The sequence below is a fragment of the Oncorhynchus nerka genome, linkage group LG26 (genome assembly GCF_034236695.1).
Source record: "Oncorhynchus nerka isolate Pitt River linkage group LG26, Oner_Uvic_2.0, whole genome shotgun sequence".
Classification (NCBI taxonomy): Eukaryota; Metazoa; Chordata; class Actinopteri; order Salmoniformes; family Salmonidae; genus Oncorhynchus; species Oncorhynchus nerka.
In genome coordinates, this window is record NC_088421.1 from 4,070,248 (window position 1) to 4,085,085 (window position 14,838).

At 40.3% G+C, this 14,838-nt stretch overlaps 1 protein-coding gene across 1 annotated transcript; it reads left to right on the forward strand.

Annotated features, from left to right (window-relative positions):
- Nucleotides 1-12,690: 12,690 nt before the first annotated feature.
- On the forward strand, nt 12,691-14,538 carry LOC115110056 (ferritin, middle subunit-like). The gene is made up of 4 exons (XM_029635386.2): nt 12,691-13,003; nt 13,373-13,519; nt 13,736-13,861; nt 14,299-14,538. The coding sequence occupies exons 1-4, from the start codon at nt 12,902-12,904 to the stop codon at nt 14,452-14,454; spliced, it is 531 nt and encodes a 176-aa protein (XP_029491246.1). The 5' UTR covers nt 12,691-12,901; the 3' UTR covers nt 14,455-14,538.
- The last annotated feature ends 300 nt before the right edge of the window (nt 14,539-14,838 follow it).

Consider the following 14,838-nt stretch of genomic DNA (forward strand, 5'->3'; position numbering starts at 1 on the left):
CTTCAAATAGTAATTAGTCTTCAAGCCTCTCGTTCGACTAAAGGGGCTTATTGGAGCTGTCATATACTGAAGACTTTCATTTTGATTATTGATAGGCAGGCTTAAACTGGATAAGATGTTGATAGACATTGTTAATGTGTCCATATAGTATGAGTGTCTAGACCACTTGGTTAAAGGGGAAAATAGCCTAATGAGAAGTGTCTAATCAGCAAATTGCATTTTCAATAATGGCTACTTTTCACAGCGTCCGCCAACATTTACAACTAAGTATTGACATGGTAAAATTGAGTACATTTCTATGGTAATGGTATTCACCTAGTTGGTTATTTAGGGCAACGTTTCTTAACTTTGTCATCCTATTTGAAAACATGTGAAAAGGCCATACAGAGGGCCAGAGTTGTGTGATAATCTGACGTACCAAAAAGGCCACTAGTTGGCATCTGATTAAATTGCATAATCCTTAATTTACCAACATCTGTATTTATGGATCCTTATTAGCTGATGTCAAGGCATATGTGTCTCTTCACAGTCCCCGCTGTCCCATAAATTGTATTTTTATCTAATTTTAAATCTTATTTTACTGCTTGCATGAGTTACTTGATGTGGAATGGCTCTGTAGTACTGTGCACCTCCCATAGTCTGTCCTGGACTTGGGGACTGTGAAGAGACCTGGTGGCATGTCTTGTGGGGTATGCATTGGTTTCTGAGTTGTGTGCTCGTAGTTTAAACTGACAGCTGGGTGCATTCAATAATAATTCTCACAAATACAAGTAGTGAGGAAGTAAATCTCTCTACTTTGAGCCATGAGAGATTTACATTTATAATATTAATGTTAGCTCTCTGTGTACATTTAAGGGTGAGTCGTGCTGCCCAGTTCTTGGCCAATTGTCATTTTCCTAAGTACTTCTTTTTGGCATTTGACCACATGACTGGACAGTAGTCCAGGTGCGACAAAACAAGGGCCTGTAGAACCTACCTTGTTGATAGCATTGTTAAGAAGGCAAAGCAGTGCTTTAATATGGACAGACCTATCCCAATCTAAGCTACTGTTGTATCAGTAGCTAAGAATATGTTTTGACCGTGACAGAATTTTAGTCTCAACTTGTTTCATTTCCACATTATTCATTACAAGATTTAGTTGAGGTTTAGTGTTTTTATTTTATGTCCCAAATACAATGCCTTTAGGTTTTGAAATTCATGTATTTAGGACTAACTTATTTCTTGCCACCCATTCTGAAACTGACTGCAGCTATTAAGTGTTGCAGTGATATCACCTGCTGTGGTAGCTGATGTGTGTAGTGTTGAGTCATCAGCATACATAGACACACAGGCTTCACTCAGCGCCAGTGGCAAGTCATTAGTAAAGATTGAAAAAGTAAGGGGCCTAGACAGCTTCTCTGGGGAATGCCTGACTCTACCTAGACTATGTTGGAGAGGATTACCTTAAAGAACACCCTCTGTGTTCTGTTAGACAGGTAACTCTAGATCCACAATATATTAGGGGATGTAAAGCCATAACACTTACACTTTTTCCAGCAGCAGATTATGATCAATAATGTCAAACGCTGCAGAGAAGTGCTTTATTTATTTTTCTCTTAATTTAACTAGGCAAGTCAGTTAAGAACAAATTCTGATTTACAATGACACCTACCCCAGACAACACTGTGCCAATTGTGCAGCACCCTATGGGACTCCCATTCACAGCTGGATGTAAATATAGTCTGGATTTGATCCAGGGACTCAGTTTAATTTTTGGACTGAGATGCAGTGCCTCAGACCCCTGCGCCACTTGGGAGCCCTAACAGAACATCTCCCACAATCTTTTAATTATACATTCTCAGCCAATCATCAGTATTTTGTGTAAGTGCGTCCATTTTTTAATTTTTAATTTATTTTACCTTTATTTAACTAGGCAAGTCAGTTAAAACCTGTTGCGACGAGCAATCCCGTATCCGGGATCCTATTTATAGCCTCAAGCTCATTACCATAACGCAACGTTAACTATTCATGAAAATCGCAAATGAAATGAAATAAATATATTTGCTCTCAAGCTTAGCCTTTTGTTAACAACACTGTCATCTCAGATTTTCAAAATATGCTTTTGAACCATAGCTAAACAAGCATTTGTGTAAGAGTATTGATAGCCTAGCATAGCATTAAGCCTAGCATTCAGCATGCAACATTTTCACAAAAACAAGATAAGCATTCAAATAAAATCATTTACCTTTGAAGAACTTCAGATGTTTTCAATGAGGAGACACTTCCAATGATATGCCTACAAATACGTCACAATGCTGCAGACACCTTGGGGAAATGACAGAAAGTGCAGGCTCATTCCTGGCGTATTCACAGCCATATAAGGAGACATTGGAACACAGGGCATTCAAAATCTGGACCATTTCCTGTATGAAATTTCATCTTGGCTTCGCCTGTAGCATTAGCTCTGGGGCACTCACAGATAATATCTTTGCAGTTTTGGAAACGTCAGAGTTTTTTCTTTCCAAAGCTGTCAATTACATGCATAGTCGAGCATCTTTTCGTGACAAAATATCTTGTTTAAAACGGGAATGTTTTTTATCCAAAAATTAAAAGAGCGCCCCCTATCTCGAAGAAGAACAAATTCTTATTTTCAATGACGGCCTAGGAACAGTGGGTTAACTGCCTGTTCAGGGTCAGGGGCAGAACGACAGATTTGTACCTTGTCAGCTCGGGGGTTTGAAGTTGCAACCTTTCAGTTACTAATCCTGCCGTACATGTTGAATGCCCTTCCCTTTAAGCGTGCTGAAAATCTGTTGTTAATTTATTTACTGTGAAATAGCATTGTATCTGGTCAATCACAAATTTTTTTCAAAAGTTTAATAAGGGTTGGTAACAGCCTGATTGGTCGGCTGTTTGAGCCAGTAAAGGGTGCTTTGCTATTCTTGGGTAATGGAATGATTTTTGCTTCCCTTCAGGGCTGAGGGTGCACACTTTCCTGTAGGCTTAGGTTGAAGAGAGGGCAAATAGGAGTTGCAATATTACATTTACATTTAAGTCATTTAGCAGACGCTCTTATCCAGAACGACTTACAAATTGGATTGTCCGTCCGCTGTTAGCCTCAGTCATTTTCCATCCAAGTTGTCAGTCCCAGGTGGCTTGTCATTGATGACAGACCATTTTTTCACCTCTTCCACACTCACTTTATGGAATTCAAAATAACAATGCTTGTCTTTTATAATTTGGTCAGTTATGCACGGATGTGTAAGTTCAGAATTAGTTGTTGGCATGTCATACCCAAGTTTTCTAATCTTGCCAATGAAAAAAACATTAACGTTGTTGGCAACATCAGTGGGTTTTGTGGTGAATGAGCCATCTGATTCAATGAATGATGGAGCTGAGTTTGCCTTTTTGCCCAACATTTCATTTAAGGTGCTCCAAAGCTTTTTTACTATCATTCTTCATATTATTTATCTTTGTTTCATAGTACATTTTCTTCTTTTTATTCACTTTAGTCACATGATTTCTCAATTTACACATGATTTCTCAATTTACTGTACAGTACATGTGCAAGTCAGCTGTGCAGCCAGGCTTATTTTCCATTCCTTTGCCTCCATTTTCCAACTCCTCATCAATCCATGGGGATTTAACCATTTTTTGCAGTCATATTCTTAATGGCTGCAGGCTTATTAATAACTGGAATAAGTTATTTCATAAATGCGTCAAGTGCAGCATCTGGTTGCTCCTCATTCCACACCACAGAACAGCAAATATTCTTTACATCTTCAACATAGGAATCCCTACCTTTGCGACCCTAAGCTGTCAGTTTTGACTGAGACTGTAAAAGCATGCTTTAAACCATGTACATTTGTTGATTGGTAGGCATACAAATACCATTATTTCTTGGTACATTTGAAACGAGGTCTTGTTTGGCTTCAACCGGACTAGATTGTGAACAACTCTTGTCAGAATGCATTACTTTACTACCGTGAAGGTGATCAGCACAATATTGTTTGAACTGCAACACCCCAAACGATTCGTTCTCGAGTTTGTTGAGCAGAGGCTGTTAATGTTTTGGTTCTACAAAGCTGTGTCCATCATAACATTCAATCATCAATTAATTGCATTCAATATAGTTTTCTTCTCTATGCTGCCTGCAGAATGATCTATTTTGCCTACACCCATATGACAGACATTTGTTGCTCGGCGCACATCACCAAAGGATCTCATATTCATCTTGCTGTATAATTCATTGTGGCCATGAGGTCAAACTAACAATTATTATTTGGGAATTCAATTCATCTGTGGGAACATGGCAGCTCTTAACACCCGATAACAGAAAGAGGTGATTGTTAGTGAGGAAATGACCCCCGACCACCCCTGTCTCAGTCTCCAGAATATAGGACCAGTCAAAAGTTTGGACACACCTATTCATTCAAGGGGTTTTCTATATTTGACATTGTAGAATAATAGTGAAGACATCAAAACTATGAAATAACACATATGGAAACATGTAGTACCCAAAAAAGTGTTAAACAAATCAATATTCTCTCAACCAGCATCGCGTGGAATGCTTTTCTATGCTACACCCCCCCCCCCCCCCCCGAGCCCTACGACCATGCATCAGAACTAAATGTAATGTTACGTTTTCATAAGTATTCAGACCCTTTACTCCAAACTTTGTTTACAGCCTCGAGTTTTCTTGGGTATGACGCTACATGTATTGCACACCTGTATTTGACCCATTCTTCTCTGCAGATCCTCTCAAGCTCTGTCAGGTTGGATGGGGAGCTACACAGCTATTTTCAAGTCTCTCCAGAGATATTCGATCAGGTACATGTACAGGCTCTGGCTGGGCCACTCAAGGACATTCAGAGACTTGTCCCAAAGCTACTCCTGCGTTGCCTTGGCTGTGTGCTTAGGGTCATTGTCCTTTTGGAAGGTGAATCTTTGCCCCAGTCTGAGGTCCTGCATGCTCTGGAGCAGGTTATCATCCAGGATCTCTCTGTGCTTTTCTCCATTAATCTTTCCCTCGATCCTTACTAGTCTCCAAGTCCCTGCCACTGAAAAACATCCCCACAGCATGATACTGCCATCACCACGATTCACCATAGGGATGGTGCCAGGTTTGCTCCAGACGTGACACTTGTCATTCAGGAATTCAGTACATTTGAATGACACTAAGTGGCAGTGTTTTTACAACTAATGCCGGTTTGGCTGAGGCTGATGCCGTGCAGGTGTTTGTTCACATGCATATACACACACTATCATTCAAATCAACATATACAAGAACACACACATACAAATAATATTGCAAGACATGCACACAAACATATACAGTTGGCATTGAAGTTGTGATTTTAGTTTTCCTTAATGTCCTTTGTTTTAAATGTATTATTTATTTGTATTTTTTTTCATTGTTGTTTTCTTCTGTCTTTTCCTTTTTCTCTTTAGTTCATTCTTTTGGTTGTTGGTGCATTGGTGGGGATTGGAATTAATTGTATTTTTTATTTTATTTATTTCTTCCTGGGGGGACTGTGGGAGGGGTCACGAATGGTTGAGGGACAGCTATTGGGGAACTGTGTGTGTGTGTGTGTGGGGGGGGGGGGGGTATTGGAGGGTTATTGGAGGGTTCAGGTTACTGTTTTTTGGCCTGGAGGTAGATCGGTCAACATGCCCTTGAGCAAGGCATTGATCCTGGATGCTTCTGTGTGTCGCTCTGAATGGGACTCTGTTGGATGACTGGTATGATGTAGTTATTGAGCGGCTTCACTGCAAGTATATTGTATGTTTCGAATATTCAATAAATAATAAAAAAACATTTTTTTTAAATAGAGCAAAGAGTTCAGTCTTAGTTTCATCAGACTAGAGAATCTTATTTCTCATGGTCTGAGAGTCTTTAGATGCCTTTTGGTAAAATCCAAGTGGGCTGTCATGTGACTTTTACGGAGGAGTGTCTCCGTCTGGCCACTCTACCATAAAGTTCTGATTGGTGGCATGCTGCAGAGATGGTTGTCCTTCTGGAAGGTTCCCCCATCAACACAGAGGAACACTACACCTCTGTCAGAGTGATCATCGGGTTCTTGGTCACCTCCCGGACCTAGGCCCATCTTCTCAGATTGCTCAGTTAGGGTTCCATTTTTGAATGACGGAGGCCACTGTGTTCTTGGGGACCTTCAATGCTGCCGACATTTTTGGTACACTTCCCTAGATCTGTGCCTCAACAAAATCCTGTCTCGGATTTTTGGACCTCATGTCTTGTTTTTTTGCTCTGACATGCACTGGCAACTGTGGGACCTTATATAGACAGGTGTGTGTGCCTTTCCAAATCACATCCAATCTATTGAATGTACCACAGGTGGACTCCAATCAACTTGTAGAAATATCTCAAGGATGATCAATGGAAACACCTGAGCTCAATTTCGAGTCTCATAGCAAAGGCTCTGTATACTTATGTAAATAAGGTATTTCTCATTTTTGCAAAAATATCTGTAATCCTGTTTTCACTTTGTCATTAGGTCCTATTGGGTGTAGATTTATGAGGGGAAAATGTGTTGTATCTATTTTAGAATAAGGTTGTAACATAAGAAAATGTGGAAAGAGTCAAGGGGTCTGAATTATTTCCGAATGCACTGTATCATACTAAATGGAAAGATAAAAATTGACATTCCAAATCCTACAAATACCACCTGAGGCCCTTGTGCGCAGTCGTTTCACAATTCTTAATGCAATAAGGGGAGAAACACACTTTGAAAGCAGCTTTGATGGCCACAGTTAAGAGGAAGATCCCAGCTTCCCATTAATCTTACATTTATTTCTGCTCTTAAAAATAAGTGAACTGCACCATTTTAAAACCTGAGTTTTTAGAAACAGCTTGGTTTAGACGTTACAGGGGGTATATGTATACAGCAATGCATCGCTTAGCCATGCTAGCATCGCCCAGAATGGCTTGTAAAAGTGTTTGTTAGCAAGCTGACAGCACGTTAGGTTTCAACAGCCAATCCAGTAGGGGTTGTAAACTATAGAGAGCTTCTATTGGTCAATCTCACCATGATATTGCCAAGTATTAGCATTAACTATGGTTTCGTTCTGTAAGGCGGAACAGTGGGCAGCATTGGATTCAACGGACACGGTACTGATCTGAACAACCAGTTCAAAAATGGTAATCACCCCCAGAGGGCTAAATGTATTTTATTTTATTTATATATATTTTTTTTTTACCTTAATTTGACTAGTCAAGTCAGTTAAGAACAAATTCTTATTTACAATGACGGTCTACCAAAAGTCAAAAGGTCTCAGGCAGGGACGGGGGCTAAAGTGAATAGAAATATATGACAAAACACACATCACGACAAGAGAGACAACAACATAGCATGGTAGGCAGTAACAGAATTCTGTTGTAACATATAGGCTTACATTATTCAGTGTTTATACATCCTTGGCTGAGTACCAGAGGAAAGTTGGGGACAGTCAAGTCAGCAATAGCCCGTGTTGCTAGCAACAAGATAATGTTTTGAGTTCATGATCTAGCTAATGATTAGCATACTGGGGTAAATGTAGATGGGCAACCCCATGCAACAGGTTATCATGCTTATTGCTAAATAACACACCTGCCTGATAATATGGACTGATATGGTATTGGGCTCATTTCTTAGAAGGAAAATTATATTTTAGATGGTGTCAGGATACTTTTATTTTCATTCATTTTGGAGTAATAAAATTAGTCTGAAAAGTCCAAAGAAATTAGCCTCTCTGTTTCCAGGTAGACCAATAAAATACTTTTATTCATAATATAATCTTCAGCCTATTAGGACTGGACATGATTTCCTATACAACGGATGGGTCCCATTATGTCTGGCGAAAACCAAACACTGCATTGCACAGTAAGACCATCATACCAACAGTCAAGCATAGTGGTGGTAGTATGATGGATTGGAGATGCTTTGATGCCTCAGGACCTGGAAATGCAAAAAATAGTGAAAATCAGAATGGTGGAAAATACTGTTGTACGGCACTGTATATGTACACTGAGGGTATAAAACATTTAGAACAACTTCCTGATGTTGAGTTGCAAACGCCCCTTTTTCCCTCAGAACATCCTCAATTCATTGGGACAAGGACTCTACAAGGTGTCGAAACATTCTACAGGGATGCTGGCCCATGTTGAATCCAATGCTTCCTGCAGTTGTGTTAAATTGGCTGGATGTCCCTATATGAGGTGGATCATTGTTGATACACACGGGAAACTATTGAATGTGAAAAAACAAGGCGTTTGGTGGTGATTTTCTAAACTGTTAGTTAGACCAACACTTTAAAGTAATATTGAAAAATATTGTTACTTGAGTTGTGATTGGGGTACATTGGTCAAATGATCAGGAAAGTTGTTGGTGTATTTTCCCTCCAACATTCATCAGAAACAACCATATTACAGCTATTTGTTTAAAATGCCTTAGTAAGTTACATAGTATGTTACTGCTGTTCTCTCCTTCTTCCCTTTTTTCCTGGTCTCAGCACGTTTTCACCCTCATCACCGCTCAAGTCTGTTTCAATAGTCATGAGACCTAGTCTCCTTCCACCATTGTCACGGTGATAGCGGAAAAGAATGGCTTTCAGGCTAAAGATGGTGGATAAATGAAGGATGTTCACTCAGGCCATTTACCACTGTCTGCTTAAGGGGGGGTACTCCATAGACACCAATGCGATAGCGATCTGCTTAGTCCCTGACTTCCATTTAAACAGAACCATTGAGGGAGTGGAACATCTTGCTTCCTCTTCTGTCTCTGCTTGAGACTCCAGAATGCTGAGTCACAATGACAAGGCAGAAATACAGCCAGGGCAGAGCCTGAGTCAGTCCATACTGTAGTAGAACCAACAGAAGGTTATGACAGGAATAAGCAGGGGTGCTAATTTCACTGGTAATTTCACTGGTGACATGTATTTTTGTCCCCTCCCCAGTTTTATCATTGGATTGTGATACAAAACGAGGCAACGGTGTGCTTTAGAACCATGCGGATGCCTCCAAGCAGTCGGGTAGGCTGTTTGCTGTGTTTATTCGACCCAAAAAATATATAAATATATATGTCTCCTCCACATCTAAAACCAATGTTTGCGCCCCTGGTAAAAATAGTGGGAGGGAGCAATTGGGAGAGAGGGGAAGGGGGAAAGAGTACAGACTAAAAACACTGTGTCACCCTTCAGAACTTAAATAGAAAGAGTTATGTAATGGTTAATCATTTACATTATGACTTACTGTTTATAACTTTGTGCAGCTGGTCACATGATGGACCCTGTCATGACTTTAACAACTTAACACAGGTTGTCGGTTTTGAACATTACAGAAAATAATTGCATTAAAAAATGAAGACAATTCTATGTCATTTTCATTTTTAATGCCATGTTTGCCCTTCTGCTAAAATATGGTCACTTAGAACAATCTGGACTCAGAGGTAGACGTAACATAGTAAAAGTAAATTCAGGAAACTCCCATTAGTATATGTTTTGTATGGTATGTATTAATTTGTGGATGTCCATCATACATTTCGTATTATATTTGACTAATTGCAATTTTTACAATATGTTACGATTTGATATATGATATCTTACGAATTCCAATTTGTTGTGGCTAACGTTAGCTCGATGGCTAGGTGCTAGCGTTAGCTAGGTGGCTGAAATTAGCTAGGCTAGGGGTTAAGGGTTAAGGTTAGGTCTGTTAAGGTTAGGAGTTAGGTTAAAGGGCAACCTTTGTGATGCTAGACGTTCGCGTTATATGCTCACCCTGAATTATCCTTTAAGCATGACACATCATTTAGTCAACAGGTGATGTCCCTTTTGGCAAAAAAAAGAAGGAATGCCAAGTATGTCACAGCCCTTTTTGTAACACCAGTTTAAGCATACGTCTACTGTCACTCCCAACAGTCTGAAGAAGCTTTGTCTCATTGTCTCCAAAACGTTGTTTGTGCTCATAATGAAAACATTACACTATAAACTGAGGTTCAGTCTAAAACAGTTGATCAAAGTAACAGAAAGCAGGGCACATACTTCAAGGATTATCTATGTTGAAGACCCTTACCCACATTTGAAGCAGCTTCATAATTGTTCATCAAACACTGCACCTAGATAGTAGCTATGACAAACTGATAGATAGAGCCTGTTTTGGCTTACATTTTAGGAATAAGGGGGTCCTGTTCTAAAACAATTGGAGTAGAGGCACTACCTTACATTCTAGGCCAGGAAAGATCAGGGGCTGGGTTGCTGCTGGGGGGAGGAGCTTCCCCATCAATGTAATGTTATTCAATGTGATCTAAAAGGCTAAACTGATCCTAAATCGGCACTCTTACTCTGAGAGGCTTGATGCATACTGCCCCAGAAGACCTAAGTAGTGTTCGATTACCCATTCTAACATACTGTATACTACATACATACTGCATACTATATACTATTAATTCATAGGGCTCCCGAGTGGCGCAGCAGTCTAAGGCACCGCATCCCAGTGCAAGCGGCATCACTTTAGTACCTGGTTTGAATCCAGGCTGTATCACATCTGGCTGTGATTGGGCCAGCGTCGTCCGGGTTTGGCTGGAGTAGGCCGAAATTGTTCTTAACCGACTTGCCTAGTTAAATAAAGTTACATTTGAGTATACTGTAAAAGAACTGTAAACTTCTAGATGAGCTTACTAGTGCTTCGCCTGTCTACCAGATGGTGTTGCTATGCAACGTCTTGCTAGCTTGTTAGCATAACAAATTACTAGCTAGACATCGTACGATTTCGGGTGTGTTTGTAAATTAAATCTGGTGTGCCAGAGCACGCTCTCGGCGTTCGTAAATTCAGAGCGTTGTCAGATTGTCCATTCGTAAATTTAAAGCGTTTCGCCCTCGGAGCGTTCAGAGCCCACACTGGCCGCTCTGGCCCGAGGAGTAGGGTTGATACGAGCATTTTGACCTCACAACGGCAGTCAAGCACCCAAGCTAACTGGCTAACTTTGGCTAGCTTTCTAGCTACTTCCAGTGTCCATTGAGAACGCACAATGACTATACCACTTAACTAATCCTGATGTATTAATAGCCAACTAACTTTACGCTAACATACTGGTACATACTGCTGTAATGATATGCTATGCGGTTCGTAAGGATAGCGTAGCTAAAAAATTGTCAGCCAACATCAGACATAACGTGTAACGGAACTTATTTGAAAAGTCATTACATCGCTCAACATTTTCTTAACTCTTGTCATAATTAGTCAAAACAAGTAAATTCATCCACTCTCGTAATAAACAAAGTAACATTTTTTAAACAGATTAAGATGAGGTCGAGGCAAGAGCATTTACTCCACCCACAATCAGTCCGCGTGAGATGAAACCGTTTTTGTGTGGAGGTATATAACAGTGTCAAATTACTTGCGGATTTTGATCATATAGAGGTTTCGTAATGTTTAAGCTTTAACAAATGTACTAATATATGCGGATGCACATGGCATTCCGGCAACTTTGAGAAAAAATGTCTAGTTCCTGTGTGTTGTTCACACCGTGCCTTCCCTCTCATTGGCTAGAATGGTCCCACCTGCTCTTGCCTGTCTCCAATTGTTGAGCACATGTATTTCCATTGTTAGATGGGTCACTCGGCTCTCTTGTCAATATAATACATATGTTTGCTTTAGGTGATGTGAATGAGTGGGGTCATCATTTATTTATATTTTTTATATATATATTTTTATTTATTATTATGAACACAACAATACAAAATATATACAAAGAAGAGTACATAAACCTAACAGACCCGTCCCGTATTACATATCAAGATCCCTTTTCAATTTGTTAAACATTTTTCATTACATTTTTTTAACTTCACCTTTATTTAACCAGGTAGGCCAGTTGAGAACAAGTTCTCATTTACAACTGCGACCTGGCCAAGATAAAGCAAAGCAGTGCGACACAAACAATAACACAGAGTTACACATGGAATAAACAAACGTACAGTCAATAACACAATTTTAAAAAATCTATATACAGTGTGTGCAAATGAGGTAAGATTAGGGAGGTAGGGCAATAAATTGGCCGTAGTGGCGAAGTGATTACAATTTACCAATTAAACACTGGAGTGATAGATGTGCAGAAGATGAATGTGCAAGTAGAGATACTGGGGTGCAAAGGAGCAAAACAATAAGTAACAATATGGGGATGAGGTAGTTGGATGGGCTAATTACAGATGGGCTATGATTTGATTTTGATTTGGCTATGTACAGGTGCAATGATATGTGACCTGCTCTGACAGCTGATGTTTAAAGTTAGTGAGGGAGATATGTCTCTTTATGGTGAATATTGCTTTTTTGTTTTTACATTTACTGATAATTTCAAAATAATATTTAAATTATATCTTAAATGATGTGAAGAGGGGTTTGTTCTCTGCCCACTTCATTTCATGGATAAAGAATCTTCCATTAAAGATAAACAAATGAACAATGAAAGTTAAATCAGGGTCCATATCAAAAAGACTGGTTTGACAACAACATTTATTTGGATTAAACAATTATTGAACAATGACGGTCAACCATACGATTATCAAGAATTCATGAGAACACACAATGTTACATTCACTCCTGAGGAATGGGATCGTCATCAAATGATCCGCCTAGTTCCTGTTGAATTTCTAAAGGTGATTGGCTACGCTCTGTGAGGGTGGATTTCACTGACGCATTCCGTTTGGAACAATAAATAGAGAGAACAAGGCTCCTTCCAGTTCACAAGTCTGAGAAGACGCATGAAGAAGTTCTTGCTTCAACAGTGATTGAACGGAACTCCTCTGCCTTCGTCCCGCATTATATAACATTCTGGATTGATAACATAACACTTACCTGAACTATAATAGCAAAATAGTTGAATAAACCCTATTTTTGTACCGTTACTTTAGATATTAAAGAAAATCTGCCAAAATGGAGTCTCAGATCCGCCAGAACTATCACCACGATTGCGAAGCTGCCATCAACCGGATGATCAACTTGGAGATGTTTGCCTCCTACACCTACACTTCAATGGTAAGGAGTCTACCAAGATGACCGTTTTGTTGAGCTACCTGTTATTATGCCTGGGCCTAAATTCCACTTTTCACCTGACTTTTCTGTAGCCAATAACCTCAACTCCGTTAAGTACATATTTGAGTTTTACTTGGCAAGGCTATTAAGACCCTCCAGGTTGGTAAAGCATTCAAGTGAAGCCGGGAATCTATCCTACCTTGGTCAGAGCGCGTAACAACTCCTTGACAGGTTAATTACCAAGCAGACTACAGACTAGACCGATTCATGCCTATATCATCAAGCTTAGTTGCCACAACAAGAACATAATGCCCAGTCACGTCCGGCACTTTTTATTTTATTTTAACCACACTGTTTTGTTTGTCCACCCAGGCTTTCTATTTCTCCCGTGACGATGTGGCTCTGTCTGGCTTCGCGCATTTCTTCAAGGAGAACAGCGACGAGGAGCGAGAGCACGCCGACAAGCTACTCTCCTTCCAGAACAAGAGAGGTGGACGCATTTTACTCCAGGACATCAAGGTGAGCACCTGAGCATCGAGGAACACATGTAGATTGTAGACTGATAAATGTCTTTACTCCATGGAGTGTTGATATAGAGAACCTAGAGTAGTCCTAAACATACTGCCTCTAACCACTGAACCGAAACAGTGAGGGATGTAACTCCGTTCACTTTCTCCAAACCTTAACGTTTGCTAGTTGTCCCTAACCCTCCTGTGTTCACTCTGTCCTGTGTAGAAGCCAGAACGTGATGAGTGGGGCAATGGGCTGGAGGCCATGCAGTGTGCTCTGCAGCTGGAGAAGAATGTGAACCAGGCCCTGCTGGACCTGCATAAGATTGCCTCTGGAAAGGTTGACCCCCATGTAAGTTATGGTGGAATCACATGTATGTATCACATAGAATACAGGTACTGTCCCAGGAGATGATCAGGTTGTTGTAGCTCTGATAACTAATGACAGGATTGGGTGACCTGTTTCTTAACACGCACACAATAGTCCACAGATGCACAATACACACACAATGCAGCTAATGCATAGGGGGTGGCAGGTCATCTAGTGGTTAGAGCTTTGGGCCAGAAGGTTGCTGGCTGGAATCCCTGAGCTGACAAGGTAAAAAATCTGTTCTGCCCCTGATTAACCCACTGTGCCATGTTAGAATGTCATTGTAAATAGGAATTTGTTATCTGACTTGTCTAGTTAAAAAATAAACTGCAGGCACCTCATTATCTGCCATTACCACCAGGCTCTTGTGTGTTACTCTATCTACAATAGTCTGTATTCATTATGTTTTCCCTCTTTAGCTGTGTGACTTCCTGGAGACCCATTACCTGAATGAGCAGGTGGAGGCCATTAAGAAGCTGGGAGACCACATCACCAACCTCACCAAGATGGATGCTGTCAAAAACAAGATGGCAGAGTACCTGTTTGACAAGCACACCCTGGGAGGCCAGAGCTAAACCACTTCCATCCCCAGGCTACGGCCTCCAGCCTCAGACCAGGACTCCTGGCTTCTCTGATAGATCCTCCTGGCTTTACATTTATAGGGAGGGGAGAGTGTTAAACTGGTGCAGTGCAACACAGCTGTAACATTGGTTTTTCTGTTGACAACACTACTGTATTTTGGAGGCAAGGCTTCTTGTAAAACAATTAAAAAATATCACAAGTTTGTTGCTGTTTTCTAAGTGTTGACCTGTAGTAATGGATGTTGTATCAGTCTATTGAGGTGCTTTGCTCTTTTACTGAGCATCTTCATACCAGTGATGAATACTGACAATTGTAGACCTACTGACTGAGGGTCATAACAATAGAAGTTTAACATGAGGTTTTATAAAGGATGTTAC